Source organism: Rhinatrema bivittatum, chromosome 4 (genome assembly GCF_901001135.1).
Source record: "Rhinatrema bivittatum chromosome 4, aRhiBiv1.1, whole genome shotgun sequence".
Classification (NCBI taxonomy): Eukaryota; Metazoa; Chordata; class Amphibia; order Gymnophiona; family Rhinatrematidae; genus Rhinatrema; species Rhinatrema bivittatum.
This window is the reverse complement of record NC_042618.1, coordinates 328,785,357-328,808,192: the sequence shown is the minus strand read 5'-3', so window position 1 is coordinate 328,808,192 and position 22,836 is coordinate 328,785,357. Positions and strand designations below refer to the sequence as shown.

The 22,836-nt window shown below is 47.1% G+C and overlaps 1 protein-coding gene across 11 annotated transcripts in view; it reads left to right on the top strand.

The window, feature by feature from the left end:
• Positions 1-22,421, top strand: part of HEXD (hexosaminidase D) — a 146,636-nt gene extending 124,215 nt beyond the window's left edge. For all 11 annotated transcript variants that reach the window (XM_029600368.1, XM_029600365.1, XM_029600366.1 and 8 more), the window contains 2 exons: positions 4,099-4,188; positions 21,285-22,421. In XM_029600368.1, coding sequence (XP_029456228.1) covers positions 4,099-4,188; positions 21,285-21,453 — 259 coding nt within the window. In that variant the 3' untranslated portion in view covers positions 21,454-22,421. The remainder of the gene's footprint in view (positions 1-4,098; positions 4,189-21,284) is intronic.
• Positions 22,422-22,836: the final 415 nt, after the last annotated feature.

The window sequence follows — 22,836 nt, the reverse complement described above, 5'->3', positions numbered from 1 at the left end:
GGGCTTGGGCCATTATTCCATCTACTTCGTGGTACCCAAGAAGGACGGCTCCTACCGGCCCATCCTGGACTTGAAGGAAGTCAACAAATCCCTCCGGGTGGTTCGGTTTCGGATGGAAACGCTGCGCTCGGTGATTGCGGCGGTGCATCGAGGGGAGTTCCTAGTCTCCTTGGACCTGACGGAGTCCTACCTTCACATCCCCATTCACCGGGAGCATCATCGTCTTCTCCGGTTCATGATCCTGGACCAACATTTCCAGTTTGTGGTGCTCCCGTTCGGGTTGGCGACGGCACCGCGCACTGTCACCAAGATCATGGTAGTCGGGGCGGCGGCTCTTCGGAAAGAGGGTATTTTAGTTCCTCCTTACCTGGACGGTTGGCTCATCCGAGCGAAGTTTTTCCTAGACAAGGCGCACGCCCTGCGAGAACACATACAGCGGTTCTCTGCGTTACCAGTTCCCACCTCCTGGGATTACCTGCAGCTCCTGGGGGTGATGGGCTCCACCATCGACATGGTTCCTTGGGCGTTTGCGCACCTTCGGCTCCTACAAAGAGCACTTCTCTCCCATTGGAAACCGCTGTCGCAGGACTACCAGATGCTCCTCCCCCTGCCGCAGTTTGCCAGGATCAGCCTGGGCTGGTGGATGGATCCGAAGAATCTGGCTCGCGGCGTGTCCCCCGACCTGTCAGATTGGGTGGTGGTCACCACCGATGCCAGCCTCGTCGGCTGGGGAGCAGTCTGCAGCCGCGGCACCATGCAGGGGACGTGGTCCGCGGAGGAGACAAAGTGGGCCATCCATCGCCTGGAGACCAGAGCGGTCAGACTAGCTCTGCGACACTTCCTGCCGATTTTATCGGACAACGCAGCCACGGTGGCCTATATCAATCGCCAGGGCGGCACTCGCAGCCCGCAAGTCGCGCTCGAGGCAGCGATGCTGATGCAGTGGGCGGAACGTCATCGGGTCCGCCTGGCGGCCTCGCACATCGCAGGCGTGGACAACGTCCAGGCGGATTTCCTCAGTCGCCAGCTTCTGGATCCCGGAGTTTGGTCCCTCTCCGACGAGTTTGGTCCCTCTCCGACGAGGCGATGCAACTTCTTGTCCAGCGGTGGGGAACTCCCCACATGGATCTGATGGTGTCCGCACAAAACGCCAAGGCTCCCCGTTTCTTCAGTCGCAGAAGAGAGCGAGGAGCGGAGGGAGTGGATGCTCTAGTGCTTCCGTGGTCGACCAATCTTCTCCTATACGCGTTCCCGCCTTGGCCACTGGTGGGAAGACTACTCCGCAGAATAGAGGCTCATCAGGGGACTGTGATCTTCGTCGCGCCAGAGTGGCCAAGACGACCCTGGTCTGCGGACCTTCTCCACCTGGTGATCGACGGACCCATCCGACTGGGACATCTCCCCCGCCTCCTGCACCAGGACCCGGTATTTTTCGATCAGGCAGAACTCTTCTGTCTTGCGGCCTGGCTTTTGAGAGGCACCGTCTTCGGCGCCAGGGCTACCAGGAGGCGGTAGTGTCCACGCTGTTGTGTTCCCGAAAGACTTCGACGGCCGTGGCCTATGTTCGGGTCTGGAAGGTTTTCGAGCTGTGGTGTACTGACCAGAACACGAGACCTGCTTCGGCTTCTGCTCCCCAGATCCTTCAGGTTCTACAAGCGGGGGTGGACAAGGGGCTCGCCCGCAACTCGCTCCGGGTTCAGGTGGCCGCCCTTGGTTCGCTCCTGCGCGACGGGGGCTCTCTGCTGCAACACCCAGACATTGTTCGCTTCCTAAAGGGTGTCAAGCATTTGCGGCCTCCGTTGCGGGATCCTTGTCCCTCCTGGAGTCTCAACCTTGTGCTCCGTGCCATGTCGGGGCCCCCGTTCGAGCCACTGCGGAATGCGACGATCAAGGACCTCACCCTCAAGACTGTGTTTCTGGTGGCCATCTGCTCCGCTCGACGCATCTCGGAGCTGCAGGCCCTGTCGTGTAGAGAGCCTTATCTCCGTTTCTCCGACTCTGGAGTTTCTCTTCGCACTGTTCCTTCCTTCCTTCCGAAGGGGGTGTCTACGTTCCACGTCAATCAGACGGTGGAACTGCCGTCGGCTCTCCGACTCCTGGATGTCAAGCGCACACTGCTCCTCTACCTGGAGGCTACGAATGATCTCCGGACTTCTGACCATCTCTTCGTACTTTGGTCCGGCCCTAGGAAAGGATCTCAGGCTAGGAAAGGATCTCAGGCCTCGAAGACGACCATTGCTAGATGGCTGAAGGCCGGCATTGCCGTTTGCTACGTTGGGGTGGGGCGGACTCCCCCGCCTGGCATTGTAGCGCACTCTATACGCTCTCAGGTGGCTTCCTGGGCGGAAGCTCGCTCGGTTTTCCTCTCAAGAAATCTGTAGAGCAGCCACCTGGAAATCGTTACACACGTTCTCGAGGCACTATCGTCTGCACCTCGCCTCTTCTGTCTCTGGACACTTTGGCGAACAGGTTCTACGAGCAGGCCTCGCAGGACCCCACCCGAGTTAGGGAAGCTTGGGTACATCCCACTGTCTGGACTGATCCAGGTACGTACAGGGAAAAGAAAATTATTACTTACTTGCTAATTTTCGTTCCTGTAGTACCATGGATCAGTCCAGACGCCCTCCGCGTTTGGGTTCTAATCCTGCTTGGCCGTTGTTCTACAATACAGTCGTGTTTTCTGTCTTTCACGATTTCTCAGTTTTCACTGTTTGTCACAGTTCCCGGTTGGGTTGATACGCGGTATTCATCACCTCCTACCCGTTGGTGGGACGGTTGCAGTTCTTTACTTAGGTTAAGCGGCTTATTGTTGCCGTTTACTTTAAACTTGATCCAATACGGGGGTTTGTTTACTCGGGCTTTGATATACTCGATACTGAACTCCTGCAGAGGGGGTAGTAGTACTTATGGTGACGCCCCCTCGAAGCTTTGGCTGACTCCATCTGCTGGATTGGGGACATAACCCACTGTCTGGACTGATCCATGGTACTACAGGAACGAAAATTAGCAGGTAAGTAATAATTTTCTTATGTGCTTTGTGCTCCTGCTTGCTCCATGCTCATCCCTCTCCTCCTGTTCTCTGCATGCTGCCTGGCAGAGGAAGTGCTGAGCAAGAAGCAGAGAACTTCTTTCTTCTGCCTTAGATCTGTCTGCACTGGCCTGTAGAACCATAGGGGCAGAGCCCTGTGTGCTTATGTAGTGGGTCCCTGTTATGCAGGGCCTGGGATTGTTGCTCCTTTTGCTCACAAGTAAAAGTGGCCCTACTAGCCAATATTAAAATGTACTGCTCATAAACCCAAAGATTTCACAAAAAAGGCCATTAAAAATATTCACAGTAACCAAAGCATTCCTGAATTGCATCATCCACTATTTTTATTAACCGATAAATAAATGCAGTCCTTAAGAGGTCCATATTGAGTAGGCCAAGGAGCAGAAGAGTTACCTGGATAAGTTTACCCAAGTATTCAGCAGAACATAGCCAGCTAGAATTCTCCAAGTAAATTTTAGGACAGCATTTTTTTCTGACCAGACTTACCCAGCTAAGTTTATCCAGCTACAGCTGATTATTGGCACTAGGCACATACATTGATCATGCACTCCACCTTGCCTCTATCTGATTAAATAATGGCCAGATAATAACTTCCCTGGCTAAAATTCCTGCCCCACCAAGTGGATAAATTTAAAATTGGTGGGTTGTCCAGGTAGCATGAAGTTATCCAAACTCTATGAATATCATCCTTAAAGTGTAGTATTTTATTTCTTTAAAAGAATGTGAAACGATTTTTAATAAGCTGAATGTATGTTGCCTTATCCCATTCTCTATAACAAAATTTATATCAGATACATAAAATGATTAATGTGACCTTCAAACTGTACTAATATTAAATTGTGGCAGATGTTAGATCCAAAACCATACATAATATGCTCTACATTCACTTTTGCAGGGGGTAGAAAGGAACTAATCTTTTGTTGCTAAATTGGAAGGCAATAAAATAATTTAGTGATTTTCAAGGTGTGATGGGTAGTCTGTAATAGTCACATGTGTTTGTGTCCCCATCCATTGCTATGCTGAAGATTCACTTTTGAATGTGGTTTCAGGTATGTCATTGGATGGTTTAGTCCCTACCACAGAAAACGGAGGATTCTTCACCCCATAATGAGCCATCATATACAACCTGATGCTCTAAGGTATGTCCAAGATTGGTCTCTTCATTTGGGTCACTGAATAACTAGGAGCAAAGCTGTCAGATTTAAGTTCCATGGAAGCCGATATTTAGGAACCTTCATTTTTGGTTCTTATTTTATTTTCCCTGGGAATTAATCTGTTTATCATAACAAACCAGAGAAAAATCAATGGAAAAAAAATGACTTTTTTGCACTTTTTCCCTCCTGTTTTTGTTATAATAAAAATCCCCACGAAAAATAAGATAAAAATTGAAAACGAAAATCCCTACTGATATTTAAAAGGTAAAGTTTGGCAAAATTGCATCTGAAATTAGGCACCTCAGTTTTAGAATGAAAAGTTATTACTTAGGTGCCCACTTTTAGGCCTGCTAGTCACGCCCCTAAATAGAGAAATTTTTATCTATTCATTTTCTTTCCATGAATCCTGCTGTACCAGTCTATTTGAGTCAAATGGGTTATGTCCCCCTTACCAGCGAACACAGGAGGCAGAGAACACAGTTTTCCTTGCTGACATCATTTCTACTATTTAGAGGTGGTGCAGCAAAGGAACACTCAATATTTCTATAAAAAAAAGCATTGAACAGATTATAAACATCCAAACTGAGGGAAAGAAAATGTCCATTTCATCCTGCTATACCAGTCCAGGTTGGTCCATACCATTGGGTTTTGTGCCCCTGCCAGTAGATGGAAGCAGAGCACACTGCATTCTTCTGTGACATCATTGCCGGTACTTGGTGGTTGCGTAGCCCACAGAAATCTTGTATACTCTGCCTCCAGCAGATTGTAGGACTCCTGGTGTTGCAGCAGGATTTTTTTTATTTAAAATTTTTATTAGCAGATAATAATCACTTCCAACAGTTGTATAATCATACACATACACTTGTAAGACAATCTGCAAAATAAAGGTACAACGCTATAAAATAAACAAATGAGTAACCAGCTTGATTGCCAGCTTGACATCCTTTTTTTTCCCCAATACTCTCCCCCAACAACCCAAGTCCCAAAGCCTTCCCTTAGAGCCCTTCCTCCCAAATGATCACCAGAATACCAATCTCCTCAAAACTTCCCTATCAACATTCTGATCAAACCATGATTACTCAACCCCCCTTCCATTAGATTTCCACTCCACAATCCTGCTGCCATAGTTTCTCACACTTCACAGATAGTTTCCTCGTTTCCTCTTACCTTATCTAATCTTCCATGAAGGGAAGGAGTTTCAGACTCTCTCCAAAGAAAATGCTATTTCTTAGCATCCAGTCAGATGAATCCAGAACAAGTGGGTTATGCACCTCTACCAGCAGATGGAGACAGAGCAAACTGCCATCACAGTCATATACCCCTGCAGTGACATCAGCCTGCCAGTGTTCTCCATCTCCATTAGATGATGGACTTGCATCTCCTAATGGGGATTGTCTCATTTTGAAAAAGGAGAATTAAGGATATTACATTTGCCCCGATCTCCTGCAGTGGTACCAAAAGGTCCCTTCTACAGTTGAGAATACCTGAGGTGATTTCCATGGTCCCTCAGATGAGTGCCTTGGTCCGGTAGCTGGTTTTTCAGCCAGCGTGGACTTAACTGCTTAAGCAGCTGAAAGGCTGCAGGTGAAGGAAGCAGAGCGTGGCAGTGACAGCATATGCCCTCTTCCCTCGCAGCTGGAGCCTGTGTCTGTACTCAGCCAGGTAAGGCTGAGCTCATGTAAGTTTTAAAAAATAAAAAATATATTTACAGAGATATAAAAGGAGACTTTTGTAGCATAGGGCTTTCTCTTTTTTCCCAGTCTCTGTGCTCGGCACACCATTCCGATTTTCATCCTGCTCTATGGGAGGTCAAGGGACCTGAGCAGCCTAGTGGGTTGAGCAGTCTCTGTAGGCTAGGTCCCATTCTGAGGCTATTTTTGCTCCGCACCGCATAGTAAGCTGCAGCAGCATTTCACGAGTTAAGGCTGCCCTCTACAGGATTGTCAGTTCGGTGTGTGCATCTAGCTGTGCATCCAGGTTGTGCGTCCAGTTTTTGGATGCCTAGTCGGGCCTTGTATTATGAGAGTCTAAGTCAAGCGAAACCTTAAGTGGCCACATGCTTACCTGTGCGCACAAGTTTTATTGTGTGCTGAAATTGTTTTATGGCACTTATTTTTGGGATGCCTAGGTGTGAAATGCCTAAGTGTTGGATGCCTAGTATTTTTGGATGTACAAAAAAAAAAAGCTAGACGTATGCCTCTGGCTGCCACTCAAGCGCACTGTCAGCCATAATGGTGCCTGTACCATAGATCCTAAGCACCTTTCTCACAGGACAAGCAGGATGGTCACATATGGGTGACATCATCAGGATGGAGCCCAATCACGGAAAACTTCTGTCAAAGTTTCCAAAACTTTGACTGGCCCCTACTGGGCATGCCCAGCATGGCACTAACCCTGCAGCCAGCAGGGGTTCCCCTTCAGTCTTCTTTTTTCCGCGCAGCAGTAGCCTCACAGTAAAGGAGCTCTGAAGAGATTCCTGACAGGAATTTTCCTCTCGGAATTACTAAAAGTTAAATTGCCCTACAGGGGTCCCTCCTCTAACTTTTCTCAGTCCGCAGTACTCCAGTAAGTTTTTACCCGTTTCCCGTTGATTACCGTCAAGTTTGGCCCTCACAGCCACTGGCCATCGACCGTACCATGGCTCGATTTTTTTGCCATGGCTTCAGGGTTTCGTCAGTGCCCGGACCGTACCCGCAGCATGTCTATCACAGACCCCCAAAAAGTCTGTACAAAGTGTCTAGATACGAGCATGATGTCTTGACCTGCACCAAATGTGCCCTAATGACACCAAAGGGTCGCAAGGCCAGAATGGAGAAGATGGAACTTCTCTTCCATGCTCAAACCCCGACTCTGTCCATTGCATCGACGTCGTCAGAACCGGCACCGTCAACTCCGCGCCAGCATCGACCACCGACAGGTGACCGACCGGCATCGACGACTTCTCGGCCATCGACACCCTCTACTCCCCTCAGGATCGAGGGGATCGCAGGGAGAAACATCGCCATCGACACTGTAAGACTTGGACCATCGAGGGAGCAAAATCATCGACCTCGCTATCGTCCGAGCCGCTGTTGAAGAAACCCCATCCAGGAAAGGCACTGACCATTCTTGCGACCGGGTCACCGAGGCAACTCTCACCTGATCGGGGATCGGGAGCCGCGACTCCGCCTTTAACGGTGGTTCATCCGGCTATGCCTCTGCCTCCTTCTTCTGTTCCAGAGCCGGGGCTGCTTGCTCCAGGTCTCCGAGAAGAACTGGACCAGATGGTTCAGGAGGCCATCGACAAGGCGATGCAACGTGGAACTGATCATCGACCCGATTCCGGCAGTGCTGGCACCGCTGCTATCCAGGATGGAAGCGCTTATGGCCGCTTTTCCACCGATGGATCCCGGGGCTCCGATGCCCTCCCCACTGACAGCATCATCGGGAGGAGATACACCGTTCCACATCCCTCCATCGGGAGTTCTGCCTCAGCCATCATGCCAATACGTCCCTCGCCACCAACCCATTCATTGGTGCCGATACGTCCGGTGCCACCGAGTCATCCATCAATGGCCTCGATGCCTGCACTGGTGCCTTCGATGCCATCGGTGCCTCCAATAATTCCTCCGATTCCTTCGGAGCCTAGACCGGGACCTTCAGGTATCCAACCACCCTGTCCCCCTCTAGTTCCTAGAGGGACAGGTGCTGATCCTTATGATACCTGGGCTGATGATACCTCAACAAACACCGATGATTTACCTTCACCACCTTCACCCACTGAGAGTAGGAAGCGTTCTCCTCCAGAGGACCTCTCCTTTATAAACTTTGTGAAGGAAATGTCTGAATTGGTTCCCTTCCAATTACAGACGGAACAGGATGATAGCACCAGATGATGGATTTGCTCCAATTCCTGGATGCCCCCAAGGTAATCACTTCTATTCCCATCCATCAGGTCCTTCTCTATCTCCTCAAGAAGAATTGGGAACATCCTGGATCAATTGCTCCAGTACACAGGAAAGCTGACACTACCTATTTGGTGCAGTCAGCCCCAGGATTTAAAAAATCACAACTTGATCACCACTCAGTCGTGGTAGAGTCTGCACAAAAGAGGGCGAAGAGGTCAAAGCCTCACTCATCTGTTCCTCCTGGAAAGGAACAGAAGTTCCTAGATAACATTGGTCGTCGAGTATTCCAAGGGGCCATGCTCATCTCCCGAATTGCCGCCCATCAACTTTATATGACCCAATATAACAGGGTCATTTTTAAGCAGATACAGGACTTCTCAGACTCCCTGCCTCAGCAACTTCAAGAACAATTACAAACCCTAGTAAACAAGGGTTTTGAGGCAGGCAAGCATGAGATTAGAACATCTTATGACATTTTTGACACTTCTACCAGAGTGTCTGCAGCTGCTATTTCGGCGAGATGGGGGGCCTGGCTCAAGTCTTCTGACCTTTGCCCAGAAGTACAAGACCAGTTATCTAACCTGCCTTGTGTCGGAGATAATCTGTTTGGCGAACAGATTCAACGGACGGTGGCAGAATTAAAGGACCATCATGAGACCCTAAGACAGCTCTCTTTGATGCCTTCTGACTTCTCCTCAAAACAGCCCTTCAGAAAGGACTCTAAGAAGTCATTCTTCCGCCCAAAGAAGTCTTACCTGCCACCAACCAGATCCCGCGCCACGAGACCTTATCAAAAACTGCAGTCTCGTCAAGCCAGTAAACAAAAACCACAAGCAGCTCCTCAACCAGGACCTACTTCAGGTTTTTGACTTCCACCTAGAGAGCAGCAGCCAGATTCCTCTGTCGCACATACCAGTGGGAGGTTGATTGTGCCACTTCCACAACATGTGGCATTCAATCACATCTGAACAATGGGTATTGGCAATCAATGCTCAGGGTTACCATCTGAACTTTCTCGCCCTGCCACCGGACTCCCCACCTCTTCAGACGTGGAGAACATCCGAACACTTCATTCTTCTGGATCAAGAGGTTTCCCTCCTTCTCCAGTCAAGAGCAATAGAACCCGTTCCATACTCTCAGCAAGGCCTAGAGTTCTATTCCCGGTACTTCCTAATCCCAAAAAATCGGGAGGGTTCCGTCCTATTCTGGACCTACGGGCCCTCAACAAGTACCTCCAGCGAGAAAAGTTCAAGATGGTCACCTTGGGATTGCTTCTACCTCTTCTACAAAGAGGAGACTGGCTCTGCTCTCTGGACCTCCAGGACACATACACCCATATTGCGATAAGTCCAGCTCATCGCAAGTACCTGAGGTTCCTAGTAGGCCCCAAGCACTGTCAATACTGAGTGCTTCCATTCAGCCTAGCGTCTGCACCCCGAGTCTTTACAAAATGCCTCGTAGTCGTCGCAGCCTTCCTCAGGACACAAGGTGTTCACATCTACCCCTATCTGGACGACTGGTTAATCAGGGCTCCCACTCAACAAGCTGCTCTGTCGTCCCTCAGTCTAACCTTTCGTTAGGATTTCTCGTCAATTACGACAAATCCTACTTAGTCCCAGGAACTTTGAGCAATCAGTTATGCTCTCAGGGCTTTTCAGGATCGCCTATCAAATCAGGTCATCTTGATTCAGACGGACAACCAGGTGGCCATGTGGTACATCAACAAGCAGGGAGGTACGGGCTCCTTCCTTCTGTGTCAAGAAGCTGCACAGATTTGGGCGGAAGCTCTCTCCCATTCGATGTACTTCAAGGCCACCTACTTACCGGGACTGGACAATGTGCTGGCAGACAAGCTGAGTCGCATCTTTCAACCGCACGAGTGGTCTTTCAACCCCTCAGTAGCGAACTCCATTTTTCAGCAATGGGGATATTCCTCGAATAGTCCTCTTTGCATCCCCACAAAACCGCAAAGTGGAAAACTATTGCTCTCTCATTCGCAGCAAACTCTCCTGACCCATTCTCCCTCTCATGGGCAACCAGTCTGCTCTATGCATTCCCTCCACTTCCTCTTCGCTCAAAGACTCTCGTGAAGTTACATCAGGACAAGGGAACCATGATCCTGATAGCACCTCACTGGCCACGCCAAGTGTGGTTTCCAATACTTCAGGATCTCTCCATCTGCAGGCACATTCCCTTGGGAAAGGACCCGCTTCTGATCACTCAGAACGACGGTAGCCTACACCATCCCAATCTTCACGCCTTATCCCTGACGGCATGGATGTTGAAAGGTTAATCCTTCAACCACTTAACCTTTCTGAACCAGTTTCCCATGTCTTGATTGCTTCACGGATGCCTTCCACGAGAAAATCTTACTCTTACAAATGGAAAAGGTTCACGTCATGGTGCTCTTCTCAGTCCCTTGACCCCTTTTCCTGTCCAATCCCGAAGTTTCTGGACTATCTCTGGCATCTATCTGAGTCAGGTCTAAAGACATCTTCCATCAGAATACATGTCAGTGCGATAGCCGCCTTCCATAAAGGTGTCGGGGATGTTCCCATATCGGTACAACCCCTGGTAACACGTTTTTTGAAGGGCTTGCTCCATATTAAGCCTCCACTACGTCCTCTGGCCCCTTCTTGGGACCTTAATCTGGTTTTGGGTTGGCTCATGAAACCACCGTTCGAGCCTCTTCACTCCTGTGACCTTCGATATCTCACATTGAAAGTGATTTTCCTTTTGGCTATCACTTTAGCTCGCAGAGTTAGTGAATTGCAGGCTCTAGTTACCTATCCGCCTTACACTAAACTTCTGCAGGACCGGGCGGTACTCCGCACTCACCCTAAATTCTTACTTAAGGTAGTTTCGTATTTTCATCTTAATCAATCCATCATACTACCTACCTTTTTTCCCAGGCCCCATGCCAACCCAGGAGAACAGGCTCTGTATACCCTTGACTGTAAACGGGCTCTAGCGTTTTACCTAGACCTTACAGCTGCCCACAGGGAAAGCACTCAAGTGTTCGTCTCTTTCCACCCTAACAAGTTAGGGAAGCCTGTGGGTAAGCAGACTCTCTCCTCCTGGTTGGCGGACTGCATATCCTTCTGCTATCAGCAAGCGGGCATTCCATTCTAAGACCGTGTTAAAGCACACTCTGTGAGGGCCATGGCGACTTCAGTAGCACACCTACGATCGGTGCCGCTTCCTGACATTTGCAGGGCTGCTACCTGGAGTTCTCTCCGCACCTTTGCAGCCCACTATTGCTTGGACAAAGCTGGAAGACAGGATTCCATCTTCGGCCAGTCTGTCCTTCGTAATCTGTTTACAAAGTGACGTACCAACACCCTTCCACCTGCCCGGTGGGGTTCAGGATGCCCTCTACCAAATTCCACCCCAGTTGTTGTGCCTGTTGCATGCCTTTGGGTACATTTGGTGCATGTTTGGACATCCTCAGCTCGGTATTCACCCATATGTGAGGACTACCATCCTGCTTGTCCTGTGAGAAAGCAAATGTTGCTTACCTGTAACAGGTGTTCTCACAGGACAGCAGGATGTTAGCCCTCACGAAACCTGCCTCTGCCCCGCAGTGTTGGGTTCGTAACGTTTTGTTATTTTATTTTTCGGCACTGCCTGTAGCTTTCAAATAAGACTGAAAGGGGACCCCTGCTGGCTGCAGGGTTAGTGCCATGCTGGGCATGCCCAGTAGGGGCCAGTCAAAGTTCTGGAAACTTTGACAGAAGTTTTCCGTGATTGGGCTCCATCCTGATGTCACCCATATGTGAGGACTAACATCCTGCTGTCCTTTGAGAACACCTGTTACAGGTAAGCAACATTTGCTTTCTCTTTGCACTGCCTGTCATATTCGGCCATCTCAGCTAGGAGTGCGTACTAACTTGTGTCAACGTTGTTTGGAGGCTCAGGGAGAATGTCTTTCTCTGATTTCACTAAGCCTTGCTCTTCCCGGCCGGATATAGGTCTAGGTGCAGACGGCTCAGGTAAAGCGCCTGATTTTGAAACTTCCCTAACTGGTTCCTCAGCAGGGGGCGGTAGCTCAGTGAGTATGCCTGAAGTACCTCCTGGATTGGATTCTTCTAACTTTGTGGGTAGAGTTTTTCCAGGGATTGCAATCCTTTCTCCAGGCGCAGTCTTCAGCCCTCTCTAATACTCCCAGAGCAGAGTCGCAGGTAGGAATCTTGCCGGGACCTACTGTTAAGCACCAGAGTACTGCTAGAGCGGCAGTGGGACTTCCCGATGGAGGTCCAGATGGCACAGATGATGACGCCGAGCCTGACTCCCTTGAGGATGGTGAAATTCCTCCAGGATTAGAGCCATATAGAACTATGCTACAGTTCTTTAATGATGATGAACTGCCAGCTCTGATTTCCCAGAGGTTGAAAATGTTCGGATTTCCTGAGGCAGATGCTGTGACTAAGCTGAAGAAAAATCCCATTTTGGTTTCCTTGCAAAAGGCCTCTTGCTTTTTCCCCATGATGCAATCCATTCAAGAATTAATTGATCTTGAGTGGGGTGCACCAGAGTCTAATTTCAAAGGGGGTTGGGTTTTGGAAGGCCTGTACCCTCTGGATCTAGTGGCCAGAGAGCATTTACGTTTTCTGAAGGTAGATGCACTTGGTGTGTGGTCTCTAAGCAGACCACTATTCCCCGTGGAAGGAAGAGTGGCCTTGAAGGATGTTCATGATAAAGAAGGATTGAGACTATCCTAAAGCAAGCATTTAATGCAGTGGCAATGACCTTGCAGATCGCTTCTTGTTGTTCCCTGGTGGCTCGATCTTGTTTGCTTCTCTCCTAGGAGGTCGATGACTCTGGGGTGAACTCCAGGGCAGTTATGGAGCCAACTGCTGCTTTTTTGGCAGATGCAAGCTGTGATTTGGTCCACTCTTCATCCAGAGGAGTGACCAGGCATCACTCCTCTGGCTGAGAGGAGTGACCAGGCATCAGTTATGGCTGAGAAATTGGTCAGCTGATGAGACCTCCAAGGCTAACGTTACCAAATTACCCTTCAAAGGCTCGCTATTATTTGGGAGCGAGTTGGAAAAGCTGACCAGTAAGTGGAGTGAATCTCCAGTTCCTTGTTTGTCAGAGGATAAGAAACAGAATCTACGCTCCTGGATCTCAAAGGTGTCAACTATCATCTGCGGGTGTCCCATTTTCACATGGAAACATTGCGCTTGATAATAATGACCATACAGTCATGGGAATTTCTGACCTCTTTGGATTTGTCAGAGGTGTACCTTCATATTCCCATCTGACTAGAGCATCAATGCTTTCTGCTGTTTGCAGTTCTGGGATACCATTATCAGTTTCGGGCCCTGCCCTTTGGTCTGGCCACCGCTCCAAGGACCTTTTCCAGAGTAATGGTGATAGTGACAGCAGAATTGAGAAAAGATGGGATCTTCGTACACCCGTATTTGGATTGGCTGATTCAAGCCAAATCGCTGGAAGAAAGTGGCAGAGTGACCCGCAAGGTGATCTCCCTATTGCAGGAGTGCAGCTGGGTGGTGAACCTGCCTAAGAGCAGTCTTCAGCCTGCTCAGTCATTGGAATACCTCGGGGTTCGGTTCGACACGCATTCCTGCTGGAAGCACGCATTCAGAAGTTGACACAGCTCCGTCTGTTATTGAACACTCTGCTCCCGACCATATGGTCCTACCTGCAAGTACTTGGTTTAATGGTGGCAATCCTGGAAGTGGTCCTGTGGGTGAGGGTGCATATGTATCATCTTCAGCGATCCCTGCTGTCTCAGTGGAATCCGCAGTCTCAGGACTATTCGATTTGGCTACTTCTGCCAATGGAAGTTTCCTCCCAACTGCAGTGGTGGCTGTAGGCAGATCATCTAAGGAAGGGAGTTCCCTGGAATCACAGGACTGGCTAATACTGACAATAGATATGAGCCTCCTTGGTTGGGGAGCTCATTGTCAGGAACTGATGACGCAGGGGCACTGGAATGCAAGAGTCTCTCTGGAACATCAATTGACTGGAAGCCAGGGCGGTCCGGTTGGCATGTTTGCAGTTCAGCGACAGGCTGCAGGGTTGATCGGTCCGGATAATGTCGGACACTGCAATGACTGTGGCTTACATCAATCAGCAGGGAAGAACCAAGAGCTAGCAAGTGTCGCGGTATATAGATCAGTTAATGGAATGGGCAGAAGTGCATCTCTAGATGATCTCCGCCTCACACATAGCAGGAAAAGATAATGTAAGGGCAGACTTTCTCAGCAGAGAGAGTCTGGACCCAGGAAAATGGACTTTTTCAGATGAGGTGTTTCAGCTGATTCTAGATTAGTGGGGTCCCCGTTCCTAGAACTCCTGGTGACTTCTCGCAGTGCAAATGTTCTGCGATTCTTTAGTCGCAGGAGAGATCCAAAGACGTTGGGGATCAATGCCCTGGTACAGGAATGGCTGGAAGACAAGTTGCTGAATTCCTTTCCTCCAAGGCTCATGTTGGGCAGATTAATCTGAAGTATCAAGCGCCACATAGGGATGGTGCTCTTGGTTGCTCCAGATTGGCCCAGGAGATCATGGTATGCGGATTTGCGGCGGCTCCTGGGGGACTTACCCCTTTGACTTCCAGCTCACAGGAACCTGCTAAGTCAAGGTGCAGTTCTTCCCGAAGATCTGACTCAGTTTTGTCCTACGGTATGGCCCTTGAGAGGGCTCGATTGCTGAAACATTGATACTAGAGCTAGAAAGTTCTCCACTTCCTTGGCCTATGTATAAGTTTGCCAAGTGTTTGAGGCCTGATGTGAGGCCAGCATGCTGTTCATTTCGGAATTTTTGCAGGATAGTTTGACTAAGGGTTTGACCCGTAATTCCTTAAAAGTACAAGTAGCGGTTCTTGCCTGTTTCAGGGCCAGGTGAATGGTGGTTCCTTGTCAGCTCATCCTGATGTGGCCTGTTTCCTGAAAGGAGCAAAACATCTTCATCCTCCCTTGTGGTTTCCAATTTGGTCTTGGATTTCTTAGTGGGTCCTACGTTTAGACCAATGCAAAACCTATCCTTGCAGTTACTGACCTTGAAAACGGTGTTTCTTGTGACAATTTGATCTGTGAGAAGAGTTTCCGAGCTGCAGCCCTTGTCTTGTTGGGAGCCCTTCCTCCAGGTGACTCCAGGGGCGATATAGCCGCATACTGTTCCTTCCTTTTTACTGAAGATGGTCACTGAGTTTTACTTGAATCAGTCCATCTCCCTGCCATCTCTGGAAAGAGAAAGAGATGTAGAGGAGTATCATCTGTTGTGACCCTTGGATGTCAAGAGACATATTGTCCAGTGACTGGAGGTTACTAAGCCTTTATGGAAGATGGATCGTCTGTTTGTCCTTCACAGTGGTACTATGCAGGGAGAGCTGGCCTCACGGGCTACTGTAGCTTGCTGGATTAAGGCTGCATACGTTGATGCTGGGAAGCAGTTACCTAGTCAGGTCAGGGCTCAGGCAGTGTCATAGGCAGAAGTGAAATTGTTGTCTCCCATCGACATTTGCCGAGCTGCAATGTGAACCTTGTTTCACATTTTTTTCAGGTATTATCATCTGGATGGGCAAGCCCAGGAGGTCGCAGCCTTTGCACGTGCGGTTTTGACTGGACCATGGGTAGCCTCCTGCCCTATTCAGGAGTAGCTTGGGTACATCCCACTTGTTCTGGATTCATCTGACTGCATGCTAAAAAATTAGAAATTACTACTTACCTGATAATTTCAAGAACATAAGAAATTGCCATGCTGGGTCAGACCAAGGGTCCATCAAGCCCAGCATCATAATTTCCTTTTGTTTAGGACAGTCAGATGAATGCAGCTTCCCTCCCTTGGCTGCCGAATGATTGTACGATGGTCCTCTTGTGTGACTATGAGTTACAGTGATTACTGGTAAGAGTTAGTCCAGTCCCTAGGTTAGTGTCAATATGCTTCTTGTCTGAGCTCAGTGCTTCTTGCTGGCTGAGTATTGACATGGTTATCTGTTTTTAATCAAGAACCTGGCAAGTTCCCAAAAACTAAGTCTATTCCATGTTACTGTTGCTAGTAATAGCAGTGGCTATTTTCTAAGTCAACTTAATTAATAGCAGGTAATGGACTTCTCCAAGAACTTATCCAATCCTTTTTAAACACAGCTACACTAACTGCACTAACCCTGGCAACAAATTCCAGAGTTTAATTGTGCGTTGAGTGAAAAAAAACTTTCTCCGATTAGTTTTAAATGTGCTACATGCTAGTTTCATGAAGTGCTCCCTAGTCCTTCTATTATCCGAAAGAGTAAGTAACTGATTCACATTTACCCATTCTAGTCCTCTCATGATTTTAAACACCTCTATCATATTCCCCCTCAGCTGTCTCTTCTCCAAGCTGAACAGTCCTAATCTCTTTAGTCTTTCCTCATAGGGGAGCTGTTCCATTACCTTTATCATTTTGGTCGCCCTTCTCTGTACCTTCTCCATCGCAACTATATCTTTTTTGAGATGCGGCCACTGAGAAAATTGTCAGTTTAATCCTACTCTCTGTTTCCTGTCTTTTAGTCAGTTTGTAATCCAAAAAAGAGCATCACCACCTATCCTATGACTTTTTACTTTTCCTAGAAGCCTCTCATTAGGAATTTTGGATTTTCAGAAGGCATTTGACAAATACACTACATCTACCAGTTCACCTTTATCTACATGTTTATTAACTCCTTCAAAAAAGTGAAGCAGATTTGTGAGGCAAGACTTGCCTTGGGTAAAGCCATGCTGACTTTGTTCCATTAAACCATGTCTTTCTGTATGTTCTCTGATTTTGATATTTAGAAAACTTTCAACCATTTTTCCTGGCACTGAAGTCAGGCTAACTGGTCTGTAGTTTCCCAGATCGCCCCTGGAGCCCTTTTTAAATATTGGGGTTACGTTAGCCACCCTCCAGTCTTCAGGTACAATGGATGATTTTAATGATAGGTTACAAATTTTTACTAATAGGTCTGAAATTTCATTTTTGTGTTCCCTCAGAACCCTGGGGTGTATACCATCCGGTGCAGGAGATTTACTATTTTTCAATTTGTCAATCAGGCCTACCACATCTTCTAGGTTCACCGTGATTTGGTTCAGTCCATCAGAATCATTACCCAAAAAAACCTTCTCCGGTACGGGTATCTCCCCAACATCCTCTTCAGTAAACGCCGAAGCAAAGAAATTGTTTAATCTTTCCGTGATGGCCTTATCTTCTCTAAGTGCCCCTTTAACCCCTCAATCATCAAATGATCCAACTGACTCCCTCACAGGCTTTCTGCTTGGATATATTTTAAAAAGTTTTTACTGTGAGTGTTTGCCTCTACAGCCAACTTCTTTTCAAATTCTCTCTTAACCTGTCTTATCAATGTCTTACATTTACTTGCCAATGCTTATGCATTATCGTATTTTCTTCTGTTGGATCCTTCTTCCAATTTTTGAATGAAGGTCTTTTGGCTAAAATAGCTTCTTTCACCTCACCTTTTAACCATGCCGGTAATCATTTTGCCTTCCTTCCACCTTTTTTAATGTCTGGAATACATCTGGCTGTGCTTCTAGGATGGTATTTTTTAACAATAACCACGCCTCTTGTGCACGTTTTACCTTTGTAGCTGCTCCTTTCAGTTTTTTCTAACTATTTTTCTCCTTTTATCAAAGTTTCCCTTTTGAAAGTTTAGCATGAGAGCCATGGATTTGCTTACTGTCCTCCTTCCAGTTATTAATTCAAATTTGATCATATTATGATCACTATTGCCAAGTGGCCCTACCACCACTACCTCTCTCACCAAATCCTGTGCTCCACTGAGAATTCGATCTAAAATTGCTCCCTCTCTCATCTGTTCCTGAACCAATTGCTCCATAAAACTGTCATTTATTCTATCCAGGAACTTTATCTCTCTAGCATGTCTCGATGATACATTTACCCAGTAATATTGGGGTAATTGAAATCTCCCATTATTACCGCACTACCAATTTGGTTAGCTTCCCTAATTTCTCTTAGCATTTCACTGTCCGTCTCACCATCTTGGCCAGTCTTCCCCAACACACAAGGGATTTCTACCCATAAAGATTTGATTGTATTTAGTCTCATGCAGGATCTTTACAAACAGTTTAACTTCTGTTTATTCGCTGCCTTACTGACTATTAAAAGCACAAACATACTAAATAATATTCCCCAATAGTTAATTTCGCCCCAATACTTTTAAAAAAGAAAATTTCCCAAGCAAAACTTACTGATTCCTTTCAGCCACCAGCAAGATGATCCTCTCCTCTCAGTGCTCCCACTAGATTGTGGGTTACTGAGCTCTTCCCTTGCAATATATATTGTGTTTCTAAGGTAAATTAGTGCAAAACAATCCCTTTGGAGATTTACATTACAGTTAGTTGTCCTGAGACAACTGTTCTTATTAACAAATGATGGCACCTAATCAAATCAATCACACAACCTTAACACTTCAGTTAGTCAGCCAGAGTGACTCACTGCTCTCTTGATTAACAAATGTTGGTACCTAATCAAACCAAATCACACTACCTTGACACCTTTCCAAAGTGAGTAACTGAACTGAACTTTTCAACCTTTTTACTTAGGTATACACTGCTCCTAGCTTATTTCTAGCTTCTGGCTACTTTTTTTTTTTTTAATATACAAACACTCTAACTTCTGCTTATTAGCTGCCTTACAGACTATTAAAAATAAACACACTAACTACTGCTTATTTGCTGCCTTACTGACTATTAAAAGCACAAACACACTAAATAATATTCCTAAGCAAAACTTACTGATTTCTTTCAGCCACCAGCAAGGTGATCCTCTCCTCTCAGTGCTCCCACTGAGAGAAGCTCACCCTCCTCCATTGAGGCATAGCTTACAGAATCTGGCCTTTCTTCCTGCGCTGCTTCTGAGATGGAGAAAAACAAATCTGTTGCTTCCCTACACCTTTTACTGGGGATCTTGGAACTAGACTGAGAACTAAGTCCATAGAAAGCCCTTTCCTACCTTCAGGCTTATGTATCATCCAGAAGGCCTGATGCAAGAATCTTTGCTGTGAAGCAACTCACCATGAGCCTGTGGACACTTGCTGAGCTGACCATGCCTGCACCTTCCTTGGAGAACATGAGGCACACAGCTCAACTCAATTTTTCTCCCATGCTTACAGATTGGTGCCATCTTGTAGAGCCACTTGCTGCTGTAGTGATCGTGGCTGCAGTTCCAAGTTGGCCATAAAAACATCTAAATGTAGCTTACCAACCTCCACTGGGCTTCCTGCAGTCTGTTGCTGTTCCCCCCCCCAGCTGCCGCACACACAATTTATTAGAAGTACACAAATAAATTTAAAGCTACAGGATCCCAATAAAACAGCCCCTCAGAGAGGAAGAAAATAAAATTGGGGGGGGGGGGGGGGGTGTGAGGGACTAAAGACAAAAAGCTGAGAGAAATAAAAGTCAATTCCCCCTGGAAGCCCCCTGCCCCTCAACAAAGGGAAGGAACAACTGCTGTCACCTGTGTAACTCCCAATACCTGTTACGTCTTCTTGACCCTTCCAATCTAGGACTCTTGCTCAACTGAGAGAGGGAGAACCTGCTGCGCCTCAGGAACAGCCCTCATTATTCAGCCAGACAGGTCGAGCACAGGGCACGGAATGCTCCTCAACGATCTGCTGGAGACTGAGAATACTGGCAGGCTGGTGTCAGCGCAGAAGTATATAAAGGTGATATCAGCAAGTCTATTTATCTGTCTCTATCTGCTAGTTAACCCACTGGTCTGGATGATCTGTCTGAATACAGAGGAACTTTCAAATTTTCCTGCGCCGCCTCTGGAATGAAGAAAGATGACTCCATTGTTCCACTGGACCTCTTAGTGGGGATTTGGGCACTAAGGCTGAGACTGAAAACCAAGCCCTAAGCCTACTGAAGGCGCTCTCCTACCTTCAGTCTTCTGAATTATCCAGAAGGCCCAATGTGAGAATTTTCTGCATCCTGAGCCTGGCCTAATGGAGCCTTCCTAAGCAGATCTCCCCATGGGAGATAAAAATCAGAGGATCCCTGAAGTCCACTTTGGCATCAGAAAGCATTGCAGAGGAGGGATATTCACCATGACAGCCATTCCGGCCAAAAATGCTGCATTGGTAGCCTCCCCAGAAATGTGCTCTGATCACAGAGCAGGGAAAGGACTCCACCCCACATCAAGGGAGACTGGCCGACTGCTCCAAGCCTTTAGATGTCACCTTAGGAACTTTCTCTGATCGGATGCAGGCCGTACAAAGAAGCCCTGTGACAGAATGGAGCTCCTGCAGCCCCAGGCTTCACAGAAGATACTGCGCTCAGAATTCACCATGAGCAAGCTTAGCACCTTCCCCAAGATTGCACAAAACAAGATCCTCTGAACCATCTCAAAAGAGCACTCTCCAAAGGCACTTACCCCCATCCCCCCAAGACAGTGAGCCTTTCAAGCCCCTGCCTTTCCTCTATCCTGCACCAGTTGTATGCCATTTGGATTTTTTTCTTCTTCCGTTGCTCCTCCCTCCTTAACTGAGGTGAAGGGGGGGGGGGGGTAGCAGAGACAGAAGATTGTGCCTAGCAGAATTTAAAATTCTTTTTCTCTTTTTTTTTCAATCTGCTAGGAGGGGAAAAAGCCCCTCCCCCAGGTTCTACCGAGACCTTTCTGGGACTGGGAACTCTCTCCGCAGGCTTGCTGTCCTAGCCCTATGATTCCATTTGTGTCTAAACAAATCTTGCTGCACCACCAGTGAATCCTACCCTCTCTTTTGAAGGCAGAGAATACTGAGTTGTTCCTGTGCTGCACCACCTCTAAGTAGTGGTAATGAAGGCACCAAGGAAAACTGTGTTCTCTATATCTTTCTGCTGGTAGGGGGACATAACCCACTTGTAGAAACTGGACTGGTTCAGCGGGCTGAAATGGAAGTAGGCAGCTAAGTTAGGTATCTAGTGCTAGATAGCACCAAGAGCCTAATCTACTTTCTCTGCCTTGACCATACTCACTTTTTAGGCACCTGAATTGCATGTAGTCAGTTTTCAAAGAACCAAACTTTGGCACCTAAACACTTCAAAAATTTCCACAGTGTGTGTTTTACTTGTAAATGTTTAAAAGAAATGCTTGAAGTTCCAGATGATATCCAGGCACAATCATTGGTCATTACTGGGTTAACATGACACAGCAGTTCTACTGTATGAAGTTAATTCTCACTTTTCTTTTCAGTCTTCTTTCCAAGTTAAACAATGTCAAACAAGAGCTTCAAGTAGCATTAGAAAGGATCTACTATCCAGATGCTATAGAAGAGTGGTTGGAAGAAAATGTGTACCCAGTTATCCAAAGGCTACAAGAATTGGTGAATGATCTGGATAAAGTTCTTAAATCACAGTCTTAATGTGTTTTAGCAGCTTTGCACTTGTAGAATTGATCAGAAACTACAGCTGTTTAAGAATTATGATTTATTTTTTTACTTGTTTGATCTCTTGAATTTTGGTGTGCTTGAAAATTTTCTGAAGTTTTCCTTCTGGACAGTTCTTACCCTGCATCATAGTTTGAACTGTAGCACCCTTGCATTTAGTCCTACATTTCTGTTAAGCACACGACAAGTGTGGTGATGTGGGCTACAGTCTACTTGGCATAAAAATCAGAAGACAGCAAAAAAACCTCCTTTTTATTTTGCACTTCAGCCAGATTCAAATTTAAGGTCTCCTGAGATGAAAGGGCACTATGATAAAGGAAAAACACTGTGTGATATTCCTTGAATAAAATGTGCTAGGTAAAGCAGATTGCGTAACCTATGGCACTGCCTCCCACTTTTATAGCCAGTCAGTGTAGCCAGGCTCTGTTTTCCTACAGAAACAGTGATCAACTGTAACACTGGGTTCAGAAAAAAGCTGCATAAGCACAAGCAGCAGTAATTATTTAGTAAGTGTTTCAGAGGTCAACATATTTCACAGCTGCAACATGAAAGGGGACACCACTCACTGGTGTGACAGAATGGGTCACTTACCACTGTCACATAGTCCTTGCTGTATGGTAAAAGATGGCTGTACTTCTTATAAGACAAATGCAGATATGCTTGGCCTACAGCTGTTTCTTCTGAAAGTTAAGTCTAGACAGTTGGGCAATATCTAGCACAGAGCTAATAATAAATCTTAAATAAAAAAGTTAACATTTGTAGTTTTAATGCTGTGAATAATAAATGTGAATTTTCTTCTTTATACTACCATATTTGTAAATCATTCTTGTCTGCAGGAGGAGAATCATAATTGTAAATCCTCCTCTGACTAAATAGAAATCTGTTGTACAAAGCTCTCTTTGAACTATAACTACTCCATAAATATAAACTTTTCTCAAGTTCCATTGATTTTCATACATTCTCTTGACTATTGTAATAGTGTATTTGGTCTATCCACCTCTGGTTTAAAAGCTCTTCAGCTGAATACATTATCCTTTACTAGATCAGTAGTCAGTGTAGGGACTGTAAGACAAGAGTAAGGTACAGCATTTTGGGGCGGATTTTAAAAGCCCTGCTCGCGTAAATCCGCCCGGATTTACGCGAGCAGGGCCTTGCGCGCCTATTTTCCATAGGCCTGCCGGCGCGCGCAGAGCCCCGGGACTCGCGTAAGTCCCAGGGTTTTTTGTCGGGGGCGGGCCGATCGATGTGGCATTTTGGGGGCGGGATGTGGCATTTCGGGGGCGGGCCCGGGGGCGTGGTTTCAGCCCAGGGCGGTCCGGGGGCGTGGCAGCGCCCTCCGGAACCTTCCCCGGGTTGCAT